This window comes from Mya arenaria, chromosome 1 (assembly GCF_026914265.1).
Source record: "Mya arenaria isolate MELC-2E11 chromosome 1, ASM2691426v1".
NCBI lineage: Eukaryota > Metazoa > Mollusca > Bivalvia > Myida > Myidae > Mya > Mya arenaria.
This window is the reverse complement of record NC_069122.1, coordinates 57,817,145-57,839,085: the sequence shown is the minus strand read 5'-3', so window position 1 is coordinate 57,839,085 and position 21,941 is coordinate 57,817,145. Positions and strand designations below refer to the sequence as shown.

At 35.0% G+C, this 21,941-nt stretch overlaps 1 protein-coding gene across 4 annotated transcripts in view; it reads left to right on the top strand.

The window, feature by feature from the left end:
- LOC128231579 (immunoglobulin superfamily member 10-like) overlaps positions 1–21,574 on the top strand; it is a 45,746-nt gene extending 24,172 nt beyond the window's left edge. For all 4 annotated transcript variants that reach the window (XM_052944588.1, XM_052944597.1, XM_052944605.1 and 1 more), the window contains 6 exons: positions 3,062–3,225; positions 12,954–13,077; positions 13,481–13,629; positions 14,278–14,533; positions 15,870–16,100; positions 16,717–21,574. In XM_052944588.1, coding sequence (XP_052800548.1) covers positions 3,062–3,225; positions 12,954–13,077; positions 13,481–13,629; positions 14,278–14,533; positions 15,870–16,100; positions 16,717–17,123 — 1,331 coding nt within the window. In that variant the 3' untranslated portion in view covers positions 17,124–21,574. The remainder of the gene's footprint in view (positions 1–3,061; positions 3,226–12,953; positions 13,078–13,480; positions 13,630–14,277; positions 14,534–15,869; positions 16,101–16,716) is intronic.
- The last annotated feature ends 367 nt before the right edge of the window (positions 21,575–21,941 follow it).

The following is a 21,941-nucleotide window of genomic DNA, read 5'->3' as shown; positions in this document are numbered from 1 at the left end:
TGCAATATTTGCAGATTCCTTTAGGAGTAAAATTAATGCTGAAGATTAGAATTATGATATCCACATTGTTGTAAGCTGGTCTTTTTGTTCCAGTCACTTTAAGCAAACAATGAATAAAGATGTCAGCAATCATGAATAAAACATGACAGCAAACCATCCATAGCTATTACATGACAACTGCTCCTTATTGACATCAACAAAGTCTTGTTCTATAAGAGGCGCACTTATGTATGGCGCCAATAAAGTATTCATACTTTCTGAGATTTACTTCCAGTAGGAAATTTAATTTGAATCCCTGCATGTAGAGTTTCCCTGAGGAGTACAGGGAAGCGAACAGAAACTTGCAATATTTGCAGATTCCTTTAGGAGTAAAATTAATGCTGAAGATTAGAATTATGATTTCCACATTGCTGTAAGCTGGTCTTTTTGTTCAGTCACTTTAAGCCAACAATGAATAAAGATGTCAGCGATTATGAATAAAACATGAAAGCAAACCATCCATAGCTATTACATGACAACTGCTTCTTATTGACATCAACGAAGTCTTGTTCTGTAAGAGGCGCACTTATGTATGGTGCCAATAAAGTATTCATACTTTCTGAGATTTACTTCCAGTTTAACATGATTATACTAAAAGGTTGATCCTAAAGGCCCCATTTTGTATGATGATCAAACTTGATGGTGACAGAAAACGTCCATTATAGCCCACATAACACAATGTAATAAGGCAGTACAGTTTCAGACCTAGGGGATGTGTAAAATGTTTCTCGAAATGACATGATACATTGTGCCTAATTAGGAACAAGAAAAAAGTAGGTCCTAGAAATGAGACTTTATGTGGGTTGTTACAATTGAGTTATAGCCAGAACATTAGAATGGATTTGTCTACCAGCTATATAGGATGTCCTTTACATTGATATTTGCGCTTCAATTATTTTAATTCAAGAAAAATACTGCCATTTAAATAGCAAAATAATTATGGCAAGAGCAGGGCAAGTGAATGCTTGCTTTTTCCTCCAATGATCAACAATTATAAAATGACAATTTAAGTGAGGAGTAATAAGCCTTCTCAGGTAACACATGATTCGCCAGTGAGTTTGTTTTTGTATCTTAACAATTTTGGGCCAAAATTTTGAAAAATATATACCTTAAAATATGTGAGGAGTTGAACACACTTACACATATGCCTATACTTTCTCTACCTTTGATGAATTCCACTGTATAAATCACCAACCTGAACCCATAAATGCTACACAGACCATTACTTTAAAACATGAACTATATAAAGCACATTAAGCCCTTTGATTTCAAGTGTAGTTTCCATCTTGAAGTTAATTTAACTATAAAACTGGTTGTAAAGCCTTCACACTTACTGATAAGCCTAGGTCTGGCTGTTTGAAGTGGTTTCCTTTTATTGTACAAGATGTTCTTGTTATGAACATAATTAAGTTTAAATTCATATGACACATTAATAATAACAACAATAATTATATAATGATATGACATGTTCATGGACTGTTTAATTCCTTACACATACTAGTTTTCAATTCTTATATAATATGTTTTGCTTTGCATGTGAGGACAACCATAATTTGTTATGAGTCACTCACTGTTCAGGCTGTTCCTGAACCATATATGGTTATATATAAATAACTAATGTTCTAGTGATTCAGGTTTAAACTGGTTGTAAAGAGCCAGATTAAGTAGCTCCAAGTGATTCATGTAGTTACTCCCTCTAGTGACCAAGGTAGTAACTCCCTCTAGTGATTCACACAGCATTCCCCTCTAGTGATCCAGGTATTTACTCCCTCTAGTGACCCAGGTAGTTACTCCCTCTAGTGACCAAGTTAGTGACTCCCTCTAGTGACCTAGGTAGTAACTACCTCCAGTGGCCCAGGTAGCAACTCCCTCTAGTGACTCAGTAACTCCCTCCAGTGACCCAGTTAGTAACTCCCTCTAGTGACCCAGGTAGTAACTCCCTCTAGTGACCCAGTTAGAAACTCCCTCTAGTGACCCAGGTTGTAACTCCCTCTAGTGACCCAGGTAGTAACTCCCTCTAGTGACCCAGGTTATAACTCCCTCTAGTGACCCATGTAGTAACTCCCTCTAGTGACCCAGGTAGTGACTCCCTCTAGTGACCCAGTAGAAACTTCCTCTAGTGACCCAGGTAGTTACTCCCTCTAGTGACCTGGTAGAAACTACCTCTAGTGACCCGGTGGAAACTCCCTCTAGTGACCCAACTAGTGACTCCCTCTAGTGACCCGGTAGAAACTCCCTCTAGTGACCCAGGTAGTAACTCCCTCTAGTGACCCAGGTTGTAATGGCTTGGGTAGTAACTCCCACTAATGATCTAGGTAGTACTCCTTCCAGTGACCCAGATGAGATGGGCAGAAAAGAGCCTGCTGGTTCCAGTGGCGCAGGTTGTGACTAAGTATATATATATTAAGTCTTTAGAGACCCAGAAAATGTATTGGAGACTCAAACTCCAGACCTTTTGGGAAAGAGGCAGACATCTACAGCACAAGTCACCAGACTGCTCTCACCCTTTCTAATTGTGGAGCATGGCAGACACAGAAGGATAACAGTTTTTAAAGTTTCCATTACAGATGCTGTCATTCAGTTACCTACCATAATCACCTTGATATAGTTGTAGTCTAACGACAAAAACATCATATCAGCTTCTGTTTAAGTAATTTAATACCAAAATATGCAAATAACTTAGGTAATGATGTTAAAAGAACTATTGTATTTCAGTAAGTATCACAGCTGATAGGAAATAAATGCCAATGTGGATAAGAATTTTAACTCATTTAAAAAGAAAGTCAGCCCAGGTGTGTTTTGAGATCATGATTCACAGGCTTCTTTCATAAGAACTACTTAAATTAGTGTTAATTGGGGGAAAAAAAAAAAAATCTCTTTAATATTTTTATTAAATATAATCAAGATATTTTCAATAACAGTATCGTCATAGCCTGCCATGATTTCTTCATTGTGATAGCTAATAGAACAAGACAGTCATTACTCCGTATATATATATAGTTTCGTTCTCCCATCTTTTCAGAAGGCCCAGAATGGAAGGAGGACTCCGATCCATATTTGAACGTGTACCAGAAGAGCGAGATGGAAGGAAATGAGCTGAAACTGTCATGTCCCGCAAAGGGACGACCAAAACCTGACATAATTTGGTACAAGGATAACGAGCCATTTTTTCCTAGGACTAGTGAGGTAGGTTTTTTGGGTCACAAATAGGGGCCATAATTTAAATGTGTAGATTAGCAGGGCCAAAACCTGTCATAGTGTGGTACAAGGATAATGAGCCATTAGGACTAGTGAGGTAGGTTTTGGGGGTCACAAAAAGGGGCCATAATTTAAATGTGTAGATGGGCTGGGCCAAAACATGTCATAGTGTGGTACAAGGATAACTAGCTACTCTTTCCTAGGACTTGTGAGGTAGGTTTTTGGGGCCACAAATAGTGAGGTAGGCTTTTAAGGGGCCATAATGAAAGGTTTTGAATACAGGTTAGAAATGAAAGAAAACATTGAAATTGATGATAAACTCTTGTCATAAAAAAGTACAGCCAATACCTTAAATGACTCAGTAAAGGACAGTGAGCCGCTCTTCCATGGACCGATAAAGTAGATTTTAGCAGCAATTAATAGGTATAATGTATCCTGAGGTAGGTTTTAGCGGTCATAATTGTGTATAAAAGGGGGTCAAAAATGATGAAAAAGTTGAAACACTCATGTCCTGCTATATGACTAGAAAGGTAAGGTAGGTTAATTGAAGGGTCATAAATATGTACACTAGGGGTAGGTCAGGGGGAAAAGTTGAATCTGTGGTGTCATGCAAAAGGTTGGCTTAAACCTGACATAAATCCGTTCAAGGATAATGAAACATTCCTGCCCAGGTTGATAAATGAGGTTGGTTTTAAGGGCCATAATTTAAATGTGTACATAAGGGGTCAGATATGAGGGGGAAAGTTAAAATTGTCATGTCAAGGAAATGGAGAGTGAAGTCTAGGTATTAGTGGGATAAAATGTGGGAAAAGGTCAAATCTATCATGCCAGCCAATACATTATCTTCCACAACCATAATGAGCCACACTTCAAGTACCTGGTGCCCTTTCTTAAGGCAACATATTGGGATATTGAAAGAAAACACAGGAGATTTGTTGTGTCTGTTATTATTTCAATAATAAAGGTTTTACCAGAAGAACATAAATCTCAAAATTACATCGATATTCTTCCCCTATCATACAGGTCAATCTGACCACATATCTTTGGCTCCATTTGAAATTGGAAATCTAAGTCCATGGGTTTGATAAATGGACAAATAAAAGTGTCTCTGTCTGATCAAAGACATTATCATGGCAGAATCTATCTGTTTATTTATTCTAGTGCAGTAAAAAGCAAGTTCTTGATCTGAAATTTGTTTTTGGAGCCGTTATTGGATCTAAGACTGATGTATTTTGTCATGGTTGATCTTGGACAGATTGACAGCCATTTTTCAACTGTCTTCATTTCTGAGAGTATGAATTGCCTCTCAGGATCATTGATGAAGAATAATGTTGTTCTGTTCCAGACAATTTAAATTTAAATGGAATGAAATTCTTAGTACTTAAAATATCATGTTAAATGTAAAACAGAATATTATTGTGATACAGAATATTATTGTAATTCTTTGCTTGTCTGTTGTTTTTAGCTCTACTGGCCAAAGGCCAGAAGAGCTTATGCGATGGTAATGTGTACGTAGTATGTGCGTTCGTGCATCCGTGCGTCTGTAAACAATTGGTTGTGAACACGATACAGTCTTCAGTTTTTATTGTATCTCGATGAAACTCATACAGTATCTAGATATCCATTAGAGCTCGATTCCTTTCGAAAACCAGCCTGATCCGCCCATGCATGCCTAGATTATGGCCCTTGATAGTATAAAATAATGCTATTGTGTAAACAATTGGTTGTGAACACGATACAGTCTTCAGTTTTGATTGTATCTCGATGAAACTTGTACAGTATCTAGATATCCATTAGAGCTCGATTCCTTTCGAAAACCAGCCAGATCCGCCCATGCATGCCTAGATTATGGCCCTTGATAGTATAAAAAAATGCTATTGTGTAAACACTAGCTTGTGAACACGATACAGTCTTCAGTTTTGATTTTATCTCGATGAAACTTGTACAGTATCTAGATATCCATTAGAGCTCGGTTCCTTTCGAAAACTAGCGAGATCCGACTATGCATGCCTAGATTATGGCCCTTGATAGTATAAAAAAATGCTATTGTGTAAACACTAGCTTGTGAACACGATACAGTCTTCAGTTTTGATTGTATCTCGATGAAACTTGTACAGTATTTAGATATCCATTAGAGCTCGGTTCTTTTTGAAAAGCAGCCAGATTTGCCCATGCATGCCTGGATTATGGGTCTTGAAAGTATAAGAAATGCTATTTTAAGCTAAGTCTATTTTTAGCCAAGACTACATGAGCGAAGTCTATTTTTAGCCAAGTGTATATGTAAATCGCAATTGCTTGTGAATGTTTGTTCAAATTATGCCCCTGGGATCATTACTGCCCCCCCCCCCCCTCCGGATATTGTCCCGCAAGTGGTTGTTCAAATTATGCCCCTTGTGTCAAAACTGGCACTGCCTTGGGTGTCACAATTTTCCTAGAGACTTATTTAAGAAATATTTTCAAAATCTTCTTGTTTCAAATCACAAGGCCCATACCTTTGATATTTGTTGTGGAGCCAGGGCTTTTTCTGCCCAATTTGGGAAAAAGACCCTAGACATTTTGGGAAATTTTGCGTTGTGAAAATGCCGAAATTGGGAAATTTTACAGTTCAAAGAAATAGCTGTCTAGTTTCCAGCAAATTAGGAAATGTTTTTTTATTAGTTTATTTCTCTTTAAAAGACCCAAAATGGCTGAAATATCAATCCTTGGGTGTAAATATTTATTGCAATAAATCAATCGTGACAGATAATATTTCATACAGATATCTGAATGTGATGAAAATCAATTATTTCCGAATTCAATTATCAAAAAAACTTTACATCACATAATTGATATGATGTTGATAATGATCCAGTACATGTAAAAAGACTTATTTTTTTTTTTTTTTTTTTTTTTAATTTTGATTGGGATTTTTTTCTGAAGATTGGGAAAAATATCTTGTCTTTTGCTTTGGGAATGGATCCGATAGTCGGACCCGTGGGTACTATAGAAAAAGCCCTGGCCTGGAAGCATCATATGATGCAATTGAAAACATTTGAAATAATGGCCCTTGGGCAAAAGCTGGCCCCACCCCTTTTGACTTACTTATTAATTTTTAAAGCTACTGTAATGAAATTTTGACCATGTGAACGGTTTTGCAAACAAGCATTAATGTTGTCCTCGGATGTCCTTGACTTTGGCCGACTTTTTATTTTTAAGGCTAGAGAAATGAAATTTTGATGATGAGTACAGTTTTAAAAGCAAATATTTCTTACCCTCAGATTACCTTTACTTGGCAAATATCAAAATAGTTCATGCAACTAATCTGCTTACAACACTTCCTGTCCTCAGATGTTGAACGTGCAGCGTTTTCAGCTAACCCAAACACTAAAACCGAACTATATATTTGTTGCCTATTACTCAAAAGTACATGCTCTGGATTGAAAATGACCACAAGAGTCATGCGCCCTTTTGGACCTCTTGTTCATATGTATTGTCAAAGCAACAAGTCTTGGTATTGTCATAGTAATAGATCCTGGTTTTGTCGAAGCAACAGGTCCTGGTATTGTCATTGTAATAGATCCTGGTTTTGTCATAGCAACAGGTCCTTGTATTGTCATAGTAATAGATCCTAGTTTTGTCAAAGCAACAGGTCCTGGTTATTGTCAAAGCAACAGGTCCTTGTATTGTCATAGCAACACGTCCTGGTTATTGTCAAAGTGACAGATCCTGGTATTGTCATAGCAACACGTCCTGGTAATGTCATAGCAACAGATCCTGGTATTGTCATAGCCACAGGTCCTGGTTATTGTCATTGCAACAGGTCCTGGTTATTGTCAAAGCAACAGGTCTTGGTTATTGTCAAAGCAACAGGTCTTGGTTATTGTCATAGCAACATGTCCTGGTTATTGTCAAAGCAACTGGTCCTGTTATTGTCATAGCAACATGTCCTGGTTATTGTCAAAGTGACAGATCCTGGTATTGCCATAGCAACAGGTGTTTGTATTGTCAAAGCAACAGGTCTTGGTTATTGTCGTAGCAACAGGTCCTGGTTATTGTCAAAGCAACTGGTCCTGTTATTGTCATAGCAACAGGTCCTGGTTATTGTCAAAGCAACAGGTCTTGGTTATTGTCAAAGCAACATGTCCTGGTTATTGTCAAAGCAACTGGTCCTGTTATTGTCAAAGCAACAGGTCCTGGTTATTGTCAAAGCAACAGGTCTTGGTTATTGTCAAAGCAACATGTCCTGGTTATTGTCAAAGCAACTGGTCCTGTTATTGTCAAAGCAACTGGTCCTGTTATTGTCATAGCAACAGGTCCTGGTTATTGTCAAAGCAACAGGTCTTGGTTATTGTCGTAGCAACAGGTCCTGGTTATTGTCAAAGCAACTGGTCCTGTTATTGTCAAAGCAACAGGTCTTGGTTATTGTCAAAGCAACAGGTCCTGGTTATTGTCAAAGCAACAGGTCTTGGTTATTGTCAAAGCAACATGTCCTGGTTATTGTCAAAGCAACATGTCCTGGTTATTGTCAAAGCAACTGGTCCTGTTATTGTCATAGCAACAGGTCCTGGTTATTGTCAAAGCAACAGGTCTTGGTTATTGTCGTAGCAACAGGTCCTGTTATTGTCAAAGCAACTGGTCCTGTTATTGTCAAAGCAACAGGTCCTGTTATTGTCAAAGCAACAGGTCTTGGTTATTGTCAAAGCAACATGTCCTGGTTATTGTCAAAGCAACTGGTCCTGTTATTGTCAAAGCAACTGGTCCTGTTATTGTCAAAGCAACAGGTCCTGTTATTGTCAAAGCAACAGGTCTTGGTTATTGTCAAAGCAACAGGTCCTGGTTATTGTCAAAGCAACAGGTCTTGGTTATTGTCAAAGCAACATGTCCTGGTTATTGTCAAAGCAACATGTCCTGGTTATTGTCAAAGCAACTGGTCCTGTTATTGTCATAGCAACAGGTCCTGGTTATTGTCAAAGCAACAGGTCTTGGTTATTGTCGTAGCAACAGGTCCTGGTTATTGTCAAAGCAACTGGTCCTGTTATTGTCATAGCAACATGTCCTGGTTATTGTCAAAGTGACAGGTCCTGTTATTGTCATAGCAACATGTCCTGGTTATTGTCAAAGCAACAGGTCTTGGTTATTGTCGTAGCAACAGGTCCTGGTTATTGTCAAAGCAACTGGTCCTGTTATTGTCATAGCAACAGGTCCTGGTTATTGTCAAAGCAACAGGTCTTGGTTATTGTCGTAGCAACAGGTCCTGGTTATTGTCAAAGCAACTGGTCCTGTTATTGTCATAGCAACATGTCCTGGTTATTGTCAAAGTGACAGATCCTGGTATTGCCATAGCAACAGGTGTTTGTATTGTCAAAGCAACAGGTCCTGGCATTATCAAAGCGACAGGTCCTGGTATTTTCATGGCAACAGGTCCTGGTATTGTCATAGCAACAGGTCCTGGTATTGTCATAGAAACAGATCCTTGTATTGTCATAGCAACAGATCCTGGTATTGACATCAGTATTGATTACTTATTGTTTAGTCATGCCCCTTAATTAATGGACTGTTAAAAATGATCTGGCCCCAATTTCTCGAAACTTCGTAAGTCCCTTATAACAGGATTAAGCTAATCTCACTATTTTTGTTGTTCTATAAAATGTGTTATATTTACTTCTTCAAGAATTTTTAGAAATTAAGTAGGAACAATCTGTATAATTATCAGAATAAACCATTTCTCATTTATCAAAATCCATTTTCAATATGTATTTGGGCTAATTGAAATAAGCTACTTAAGCCTGTTAAGCTTAAGAAGTTTCGAGAAATTTGGGCCTGGTTCTTGTTTATTGCTCAAACATTGATCTCAAAAATGATTTGTTTGCACTCACAAAGGTATGGCACTCAACAGGTATTCATGTCTATATTTAAAAAAGAGAACCCTATAATATGACAAATTACTCTAAAATTAGTCTGACATTACCAGAATCAATTTGTTAGCCACAAATATTGATCTTTTTACCAGTGACAACTTGGAAATAAAGAAGTATACTCTATGCCAAATAATTCCATCAAAGCCAGCCTTTTAAGCCCAAACACAAACAATTGTCCAGAAATGCTGTCAGTTGTTGGTCTGATCCTAATATAGTGGTAGAAATTGGCAGAAAGGACACTTATAAAGGATGCAAGGAGACTCAGGATTTGCTTTATTTGGAGGTTTTATTATTCATTATACTCCGGTGTTTTGTGACCATGGTTTTTGTTGTTTCTGAGGTTAAGTATTAAAGTTGTTTGTGGACCTTGCTTGGAAATGGGATGACATCTTGGCATTATTATGCATAATTTAATTTTCTTCAAATCAATATTCAGCAATTTCATAACAAAGGTAGAGATGTTTGCCATCAGCTTTGACATTAAACTATATTAAGCTATATCATAATTAATCTTACATAGAACAGTTTGCTGTTTGGGAGCAATATATGAAGAAAAAAAAAACTGAAAAGGTTGGTAGGAGAGGTTGCATTACATTTATTTGAATTTGTAATTAAAGAGATTGGCACTCGCCTTATATATATATTTAATTATAGTTTTACGATATATTTTGTTGCTTGCTTATTCACAACATTCAAAATTCACTTGTCAAGAAATATTTTACTTAAAGCATTTGTATGATTTCTAATGAAGCCCAAATCATCTCGATTTCATTAATTCTTTTAATAAACATATTGTACTTCCACATGATTTCTCTTAAAAAGAAAAAGCTGAAAAAAGACTTCTCTTGAAAACTCCTGTACACAAAATGGGATTATTTCTGACAAAGCTTGCAAGAAAAAAAATCTATTTGCTCCAAGAATGATACAATTATGAGCATCTGCGTAATTAAAGAGCCATTAAATGTGAGTGTTTTCTGGAAGAAGTGCTGGTTTTGAACTTTGGAAGAAAACAGATGTTGCTTTCCATAGGTGAAACTTAGGGTCATATGGTACCGAATATGTTGTGTTTACCCTAATAGATGTATACTCTTTTCTTGTGTATTTGCCCTACCCTACATAAACGATGCTTTCTCCTAACCAAGTGTAAAAACAACATCATCAGCTTATTTCTTTAGTCCCTCCATCCTTTATTTTAAAAGCTCATTTTTTTCTGAAATCATAACTGCACAGTAAACCACTACCCTAACGAACTATAAGAAGGTTATACTAAACCAATATAGTTAACAACCAATTCACAAGTTGACACAAACCTGATACATCTATTATAACATGTACGGTACACTTATTAATACCCTTGGAAGTGTGGGGTGAGATATTTTGTCCAGGCCTCGACATTTATGCTGTTTTTTACCACACCTCAAACTTTTTATGTGGTTAAAAACTTGACTGTTTACAGGTATCATAGTATAATGGCTATACAATTGAAAATATTTGAGCTTGGTTGCTTTAAATATTGAACACAAACAGAGTATGTATTTAACATAAAGACTAAAGATCAGGGTTAAGGCAAAGACAAAGTAAATATATCCTAGCTTTTATTTCAAGCTGTCTCAGAATTTCTGTTGATGCATTTTGTAAGTGCATGCATTATTAAGTGTTATGCAGAAAAGTGTCTTTATAATACATTATAGCTATTTGATTATGCAGCACATCATCATCATCATCATCATCATTCCATGAAAATACTCTCCCCAGAGACTGCTAGAACTTAATGTTTCTTGATGATGTACTTTCCTACAGTGTTCGTATACCTCATTGATGGGTTTAGTCATATTCAGTTTATTAGCCCACCTGTGTTTTTGACAAAAAAGTCAGTAGCATTAATTTTATTGGCAGCATGCAACCAAAGAAGTGTTGGTAATATCTTAACAATAACTAAGTGATATAAACATGAAACTTTGCATACATGTCAGTAGTTACACTGGTCATCAGTGTGTCAAGGCTCATCACTCTTGTTAAGGGATTTCTCAAGTTACTCACCAGCTTATCTCAGAAAAATGGATATATCTGCTTGTGGTGCTCAAAACAATAGGTGTCAATATTGTTCAGGATGGTGAACAAATATATAATATATACATAATTACTGTATAACTGCATGATTTATATTTAGATACATAACTGATACTTGAATACATAATCAATACTTGAATACAGGTACATAATAAATACATGATTTATACTTAAATACATAATTTATACATAAATACATCAATACATAATTAATACTTGAATATCCTAATTAATACTTATATACTTGAATACATTATTAATACTTAAATACATTGTTGATACTTGTTATGTTTGTAATTATACAGAAAAAAATGCCATCCTTGTCTGACACTCCCAGCTTGAAACAAATTCTCTGCAGTTCACATTAGGAACTGTTCTTTGTAATTGGTGTCTTATTTCTTTCTTGTGTTTTGATGTTTTTCCCAGCAATCATCAGAGTTATTGAGCTAGGTCAACCTCATGGCCCTGTACCATTTAGTTTGGCTAATGGTCACATGATTTGCATGGTAAATGCACAACAGGCACATTCTTGGATGAACATTTCATAGGATTAAGAAACTGTTGTCTTAAAATAGGATCCTAAGTAAAACGTTTTCTTTATGGTCTAGAAATAGCAGTCCCAGATAGATGGTTTTCTTCATGGCTCATTGCTTGCATACTTGATGATGGATCAGGGCAGTTATGTGTTTGGATGATCTCTGCCACAGTAAGTGCATTATCTATCATATGGTCTGAAGGAGTCAAGCAGATGCATATTCCCAAAGATATAAAGATTCAAGAGCCAGGTGAAATGATAGCTTCTGCGTTGTTGAGTTCATTAGTTATAACCAGGTAGTTACAAATGGTTCTGGTTTAGGTGTCCGCCTCTCACCCAAGGGGTTGTGCTTTCGATTCCACACATATATGGTACTTTTTCATGGCCCTTAAAAAGGACATGGTACTGGTTTCTATCCAGGTACCGGACTCAAGAGTGATTCATGTCAGCATTGAGCTGTCTTCATAACTGAGCTGAAATAAATTAGTCTAAAATAATTCTATGCTGGCTTGAAAATATAAATCATGCTTCTTCATCATGATTTTCATTGGTGAAATCGAGGGTATTACTGTAATGAGAATAATATTTGTTTTCCTGTGGCACTGTCTTCCTATCAGGTAGGTTGGTTTAGTATTTGGAACCTGGTGCTCATTTAATGAATTTGGTAGGCCTCAGTTTTTGTCAAGTGGCATCATGTGGAAAAAAGAAAAGCAAATGCTGTTACATTTCATTTATAAACTCATGATTTATACAAAATAAGTTGGGATGTGATGATCTTTGTTTGACATGAATCAGAACCTTTTCAAAGGTTTATTCAAAATTAATTTGTTGCATAGTAACATAGCAGTGATCTTGAGCTATTTCTTACTTTTTATATGCAAAAAAGATATGGCAGAGCAATTCATACAGCATATTTTTTATACATTATTTAGTGGTGTATAGCTAAAATACCCTTGTTTTAGTGGTGGAAAAATGCATACATTTAATTAAGCTGTAAGCTTTCCCTGTAAAGATTGAGCCAGTGTTGAAAGGACATGGGCTTGTACATCCAAATGGCTTATGTTTGTTTTTTATAAAAGAGAGTAGTTCACAACTTGGAAATCAAAAAATAGGCAATACTATCCTGAAACTCCTGGGTTTTTGTTTAGCTCAGTATTATTGAAATTACAGATATTAGAAGCTATTTACAATAAAAGAAATCTGTTATTTTTCAGATCCGAATGAAGGGCATCAACCTTAAGTTTACAGCACTGCAGATATTGGACCGGGGTAACTACACATGCCTTGCTCAAAACACCGAAGGGAAGGTGGAGTTTACTTACGTGGTGGATGTTGTGGGTAGGTGCAATGTTTTGTTGTACACGTAGGAGAAATATTGAACATAATGAAGTTAAAGATACAAGGGCAGGGAAATGATCAATAACATTAGAAGCCTTGTCCTACCATCACCAAATTTGGTCAGAAAGTGTATGGGCAGAATATCTCGATCAGGTTCGATAACCAGCTGTAGCGTCTCAGTCACTCCAGAGTTATGACCCTTGAATGGCAAAATATATTTTCAGTGTCAGTTCTCTAAATTTGGCTTAATGTATGACCAATTATCACCAAACTTGGTGTCCATGAAAATTAAGATGGGCTTATTTTGTAACAGTTAGCACTCTTGTTTAACAACTAGTTATGTAAAAATAAAATATGTATATATGTAAAGCATTAAAATTATATCAAAATTATGACTTTTCAGAGAAGATCTGGCCATTGGAGGTTAACGTATCATCCAATGTGACCATTTACGAGGGAGAAAATGCCCAGTTTTTCTGTCGTGTGCTCAATGACAGGTCTGCCAGGATACAGTGGCTTATGATCATACCAGATGATCCTCCTTCACATAGGGTAAGTGCTTGTTACTAGGGTAAGAGCTTGTTACTAGGGTAAGTGCTTGTTACTAGGGTAAGTGCTTGTTACTAGGGTAAGTACTTGTTACTAGGGTAAGTGCTTGTTACTAGGTTAAGTGCTTGTTACTAGGGTAAGAGCTTGTTACTAGGGTAAGTGCTTGTTACTAGGGTAAGAGCTTGTTACTAGGGTAGGTGCTTGTTACTAGGGTAAGAGCTTGTTACTAGGGTAAGTGCTTGTTACTAGGGTAAGAGCTTGTTACTAGGGTAAGTGCTTGTTACAAAAGAGGCAAAGTGCTTTCAAGATATTGTTGTCAGTCTTTTGCCAAAAAGATCCCAAGATCGATTCCTTGCGACTATTGCTGTAAGATGGTTTCTTACTATTTATGTAATTATTAGTATATATCTGAGACACACTGTTGAAGATTTTTAAAATAATGCATAAATAGATTTATAAACATTCCTTCCAGTTTCATGCCTGTTCATTTGTTAAAGTAGAATTTTCAAACTGGTTTTCAAATAAAAAAGCCTCTTTGGAGTTTCAGTGAAATTAAAAAAAAAATACAGGCTGGCATGATAAAAACAAACACAAATGCAAACAAGAAAGATTTGGAATAGATTAAGAAGATTTGGGGGTATTTTTTTGCAGTTTCTACAAAGTGAAAACGAGAGCCCTGAGATTTTAATCCTACACGATGTAACAGTAGCTGATGCTGGACAATACACGTGTCTGATCGGGAACGAGTTTGGTTCAAAATATCAACACATGTATCTGACAGTGCTGGTGAAAACTACAACTACTACTAGCACTACTACATCAACAACATCAACAACATCTACTACGAGTACTACTACTACTTCCACTACTACAACCACCACGCCTTCAACCACTACACCGACAACAAGTGAGTAGCGTTTATCTTTTCTAATGATTGACTACTGACATATCTTAAAGATGGTTCAAAATATGCAAATAGTATCATTTCAAAACAAGCCTAGAATTGTCAATGAGAGCTAGATGGGGGCCGATAATACATAATTTTACATGATTAATGATTAAAAGAATAAATGCAGCAATCATGCTGCTGTCTCGGCTGAGTTTCCCTGTTTAAAAAAAGCACATAATGGTTTCCCAGTTTTTTCATCTGTTTATGAGTACAGATAAATATATCGACAATATATTAAACTTACGGGTATTTATGTAGTAGAATTCTAGTAAAATTCATATTGGAAAAATGCGCAAAATTTGCGAAAGATGCATGTGTCGTAAGCGATGTGATAATCAGTAAGTAGGATTCAAGGTGTTGTACACAGCGAAGTCAATTTAATGTAAGTTTTTGACAATTTTCTTTTTTTCTTGTAATTGTATCATCTTGTGTCTTGTCCCTCTAATATTGCATTATAAATTATTTAATGATTTTTTTGTTCTTGCTGTTAAGAAATAAGTTGAAAAATTAAAACAACTGGCAATTAGTATGTACCATGCGTGAAACAAAATGTTGAGACCATCACAGATGATCTCATGGCAGTGACTTGCATTGGTAATTGTTTTTAGTTACCTGGGGCAATTAATTATGAGCACTTAACCTACAAGTGGACTAACATCCTGAATTTAAATGTCCTCCAGTGGCTTTGGTGTCAGGAGTTTGAATTAATCATTACCTTCAATCATAGCCCTCTGAAATACTAAAACTTGTCAGACAGGCAAGTTTGAACATTTTTAGCTTATCTGTTTTAAGGATTGGAAAGAAAAAGGTTGATATGTTGGCATAGCCTTATTGTACCTGGTGGCTGTGGCGTCATTCATGGCATGGCAATAACTCAAAAACTTTAAAAATATTTTCACATGGAACTTTGTAGACATGATACCACTGACAAAAGGCACATATGTAGCAATGCTTATCAGTCAGGCCCAAATTTCTCGAAACATCTTAAGCTTAACAGGCTGAAGTAGCGTATTTCAATAAGACAATGTTCATATTTTAATTGGATTTTGATAAATAAAAATGTGTTTATTGTGACAAGCATAATGATTATTCCTATATAAAGCATAAAAACTCAAAAGAAGTAAACATTATGCATATAACTAAAAGACAAAAATAGTGAGCTTAGCTTAATCCTGTTATAAGGGAATTATGAAGTTTCGAGAAATTAGGGCCTGGCTTTGATGGTTGTTGTGTTTGTTAATTCCATATTTTGTTTTTTCTTAATAAATATTGGAGACATCATATTCTTTTCCAGCCACAACCACATCTACAACCACCACCCCACCTCCCCCAATATTCGACACTGAACCTGAGAGAGAAAAGGACAAAAAGAAGAAAAAGAAAGACAAGAAAAAGAACAGGAAAGATAAAAAGAAGGACAAGAAAAAGAAAAACAAGAAGAAAGATAGGGAACGTGAAAAGGCCAAGGATACATCTCTTTACGATGAAGTTTATGGGACGGATGAATATAAGTATGGAAGCACAGGTGAGTTGATTAAGTGTCCAGATTTGTTGTTAATACTAGGATATATAATTCGCAAGAGTAAAGTAGTTAGACCTATCAGGTAGAAACTCTGAATACTATGTACAGCACATGGGGAAAAGATAAAACTGAAAAAACCTTATTCCAAGACCATGAATACGAACTATGGTATGCCACAATAAATTTCTTGGTAATAAATCCTTATACTCTAGAGTAAAATTTGGTATTGTTATAGTGGCTTTTCTGAAGTACAAATTACGAATATATATTACAAGCTATGTAAAGCCTGTAAAAAGTGGACAATCGTCCTGGACAATAGTTTAATGCTATGATTTGCAGAAGTTTTGACAATGTATCTTAAGTGTGTAAATGATCAGTCGTTTTGATGTTCTTAAGTTAATTAAGTTGGTGATCAAAATCTTTCTGTGCGGATTTTACCTCTGATTAATTTAATGACAATCGTAGTCATTAACAAAACATTTGAAAGGAGAATAAACTTACAGTAAATATTTGCGGTACATGTTTTCATAATTATTAAGGAAATAGTTATGAGTGCAAGTATTGGTAAAGATTTAGCCAGTATTGAGAACATGCATTATATTTACTTGCGTTATTTCAGGGAACGACTTTGACGATCCCTATGTAAACCCGTACGACCAAAACAACTTGTACAACACAAACACGAACACCTTCGATCCAGACGACACCTTCGTGTACAACCGAAACAATGAGTGGGAAACACCCGAGTTCATTGACACAAATGATCCCAATTACCCTGGCAACGTGCGTAACAAGGAACCTGAAGCTGAGGATGACCAAAATGATACTTTTAATGTCGGTGATCAGGGGGCGAGAAATGGGACAAGTAGTACGACAACTGAGGAAGGGGAGATAGGGGTGTGGACATTGTATATTATTGTGGGGGCGGTTGCCGGGGGAGTGTTATTGGCAGGACTTGTTGCCATAGCGATCGCGTTGTGTTGTCAACGTGAAGAAGAATCACAGTATAAGTCAACGTCCGTTTGACTATGACGCCAGAGTGCGGGGGAAAGACAACTTCAAGAACAACAACAGCAGCTACAACAGCAACTACAACAGCAACAATTGCAGTATTATAATGATGAAAGACAGCTACAACAGCAACGACAGTTGCAACAACTGCAATGCTATTCTGATGATGAGCATGGGTCAGTGATTTTCAATCAGGGAATAAATGGCTTTGTGCCGGGGTCTTTACCGAGGGTAGCGCCACGACATGAAAGCTATTATATAGGTGAAAATGTGTAAGTCATCATGTTTTACGTGTTTCGATTGGAGCGATTTCACAGTCAGTTTTATTTTTTACAAAGAAAAATTATTTTAAGGTATTCTTTTTGAAGAAAAAAGTGGTGTGGATGTCAATTAATTTCTGTGACATGAAAAGTTTGTGACATTGAAGAACAATCATGTATATACTCACAAGTAAATAAAATGAAGCGTGTGTTTGTAGTGTAATTTTTTAAATGCATGGCTGTTATAATACTGCTTCAAAATTCAATCTCATATTTGTTTTAGGCTTTTTCACCAAGCTTTGCTTGTTTTAATGCTTTAAGGACTGATCTTTGTTCAAAAGTTGTTTTTTTTAGTATAAAGATTATAATAAATTAAAGTTCCTAATTTTAGTGAAATCAAAAATGGTGGGAAAAAGTACTGATAATTCAGTCAATGGTTTGTATAACATATTTTACATGAAAATGTCATAAGGGTAAATGGTTGTTAAACTTGTAACATATTGACATGTGTATAGAAAATGAAACTATTACTGTGAAAGAGAACCTGAAAACTGTGCTGTGTTGCAAAATTACCCCATGAGACTTTAATTCATTGCTGTTGGTGTGTTTACTGCTAGTTGTATGTTTCAAATGAATGGAGCTAATTCATTTAAAAGTGAAGAATATTTTAAAGCAATGCTTGCTTTACAAACCAAAGTTGTCACCCTGCAAGTATCCCCCGTCACTCTGCGGAGTTTTTGGATTCCGTCAAAAATTGGAGCACATTTGTTGAAGTGTTCCAAGAGTATTATTTATGATACTATGTTAATTTTAGGAGATATGTTATATTTGAAGAATTATTGTGTTAAAGTGTTTTATGATATATCATACAGTGTTTTTTACAATCAAATGTTTATTAATGTTTGGTTATTGTATATATGATCACTATGTATAGACACACTCAAATTTCAAAGGTGTGTGGAAGAAATTATTATTGTGGTGTTCAGTTAAAGGTGAAAAAAGTGAATACGAATGCATTATTTTGTGTTAGGATGCTAAAATGTGTATTTGAATATTTTTCTCTTTTTTCCCCATTTTATCTTGAATGTTGCTAAAATATCAGAATGTTTTACTTCAACTGAATAGTGTATATTGAAAAAAACGAAACATGTTACATGTAAAGATTTATTTCACATTTTGGCTCTGAAAAATAAAAAGAGGATATACTTGCACATTTTGATAATCAATTTGCAGTGAAACTGCTTAATGAGTTGCATTTTCACAGTAAGCGCGTGTGTGGTGTACAATTTTATCATTTGCTTGAGACATAATTGGCAGTCTTTCCAAGCATATTTTATTATGAAAAAGATGGCTTCATTTCAATGGACACCAATATCTCTGGCCAAAAGAAATATATTTTTTTGAAAGGAACATACGTGTTAATTATGAACATTGGATATTTTGGTGCTATTTAACAATGCAATTATGCCTAGTTGCCCATAGTTGATAAGATTCAATATTTTTAAGCTTGCATGAGTGTTTTTATAACGTGTATAACATTTTTTTGAGGCAAAAATTAATATAAAAACATGAAACTACATGTGTATGATTTTTTAGTATTGCACTGTGTCTATTTCATTGATTACATTATTCAGTGTGTAACCTGTTGACCTTTTGAAGAGTTCGTACTTAATAACAGCCTTCAAAAGGTACATGGTTATACGTGACCTACTTGTGGATAGTATTGTTCTTTGTACAATGTACATGATGTACATATTTATTACTTCATTATGTGTTAGTGATTTCATAATGTGTTAGTGATTTCATAATGTGTTAGTGACTTCATAATGTGTTAGTGATTTCATAATGTGTTAGTGACTTCATAATGTGTTAGTGACTTCATAATGTGTTAGTGACTTCATAATGTGTTAGTGATTTCATAATGTGTTAGTGACTTCATAATGTGTTAGTGACTTCATAATGTGTTAGTGATTTCATAATGTGTTATGACTTCATAATGTGTTAGTGATTTCATAATGTGTTATGACTTCATAATGTGTTAGTGACTTCATAATGTGTTAGTGATTTAGCATCCTGTGTTTATATACATGTGTCAATTATAGTTCTATTGAAGAGAAATCGGTAACTTGTTTCATCTTAAATGTCACAATATTTTATTACTAATTTTATAAAAAAATACTTTGCAAACTCGTCAAGTTTTAAATAACTGCTACATAAGCATTTTGGGCCTAACACTTAACAATTTATTATACATCTCATTGTAATTAAGACATAAACAACGACACTTTGAATCATTGCATCGATAAGTTTGAACATATCTGATTTATAAAAAATAACATTAAATCCATTGAACATAATTACATAATACTTTAAAAATTATGTCCATCGAAATCTCATATTATTTACATTTTGTATTTTTTCACTCTGTAAAACCAAACCCTACACAATTTCAGTTGGTGTCTTCGGCAGCTTTGTAGGAATCCTTCAATCAAATGTTACGATTTTGTAACAGATATTATGGAAATAACCATTGTATTTTAGACACTACCATTTTATTGTGGTTATTACCAGTTAATTAAGTATTTTATTATAATTGATATTATCAATATTTTTTGGATATTTCCTTTTGATTATATTGGATATTAACATTTTATTATGGATATTACAAATTAATGATTGATATATGTAATAGTATATGAACAACATGAAGTAACATTTTAATGATTAGGAATGGGCAGACTGAGATTAGCGAACAGAGCCTTCTTAATCACTAAAATACTACTTCAGGTTAGAATACAACCTCATTGGCTTAAACATTGTCCACGCAAAATCTGACACATGGAGTTTGTATCAGATAAGTGGCAGTTTGTATTGCAAAAGTGGACCTTTAGTCACCAGCGAAAGTATAAATTCTTAATGATTAAGCCCATTACTTCATGATTACCTATCTGCAATTTCATTGGCAGAAAATGTAGGTTGTATTCTATTACTGTTTTATGATGGATATTACCACCATTATATTTCAGATATTACCATTGTATACTGGATACCACTTATTCTCATGTTTTTAAACCTTTCTACACTAATTTGATATACATTTTTACACTTGCAGCTTTTTTCTTTGGCTGTGTTGTGCAATATTTTTTCATCAAAAAATCAAATCGGGTATTTTTACTGACATTTGCGCTTTTTCATATTTTTTCTCGAAAGAGATTCATCATGAATTTTATCACTCAAAATTACAGTTCTTTGTTTGTATTAATTGTGAATTATCAAACTTGTTCATTAAGGCCATTGATTTCTTTTACAAGGCTTAATTACAGTTGTTTTTTTTCTTTTAGCCATAAATGTGTGCCATTGTTTTTCCTTAAAATTCCTTAAGAAAAGAACTCAGTGCTAATTGTTAAGAACAATCATAATTTTCTCTCAACTGTATGTATTTACCTCAGAATTATTAGAGCCTCTTAAACCAGTTACTTGAAAGTTGTTTTTAAAAAATACAAGTCCGCAAAATGTATTCTCATGTATATAACTATTTTCATGAAAGTTTTGCACATATAAAGGATGTGTCCAGTACAGTTTTGATTTCGTGTTGTGTTCTGTATTTAAATAGTTCATTTCGTTATACATTGATATTGTGAAACAGCCCTTTAACTTTTATTATTTTTTACGCGTATTTTCTTTTTTCTTGCCATATTTTTCGTAATACCTCAACATTGTGTTTTCTTATTTTATTAAGCTGTCAATTTTTTAATATATATTACACATGAAATATGTATTGCTTATTTGATTTTTTTTAAGGTAGCAAAATTTATTGTGTTGCTTTTCCTTATAATAATAATCAAGTATCTTTAAAACAAAATAGAAATAAATAACTTTGAGATCACATATGTCCTATTACCAGGCAGTATTTATACAATGATTTTTTTTCTGTTTGTTTCCAGACTTATGAAAAAGTGCTGGTACTTAGGTATACCTTCAGTTTATTAAAAAAAAAATACACATATTAATGTCACCAAATGTCTTTTCTTTGTGGCATATTCTCCAGTTTAATTCCTGTTTGGCAATTTTCTTTTTAATCTTTTATGTTAATTCATGGTCTCAGTCATGCGATGACTGCATTATATCAGTAAATACAACGATAGAAACTGTTCTTGTGTAAGAAATATTATATTTAGATTAGTAATAAATATGATATAAGTCTAATCAAGTTTGTTATCTTTGCCTTGTCCTTTAACATATGCAGGTCAAATGTCAAGGTCGCACTAAAGCATTGTCGGTAGCTTGCCCTGGACTGTCAGCCTAGGGTTGCAGGGTCATTACCATGCCTGCAACAGATCTTGTTAAAGGCTGGGTTCATGTAACAGTGCAATACACTGGCACTTGAACCAGGGTCGCCAGAACTAGGTTACATTCTTTAAGTTCACTATATACAACCACTGACCAAAACTGATCAGTCGTGTGCTCAGGTGCCCAGTGGAATGAACATTTATACCATCGAGGTGAGAGGACTAGTACTTTGTAACACCTTTCCATGCCGCTTTTTCTTCTGTGAAGTTTTATCACAATTTGA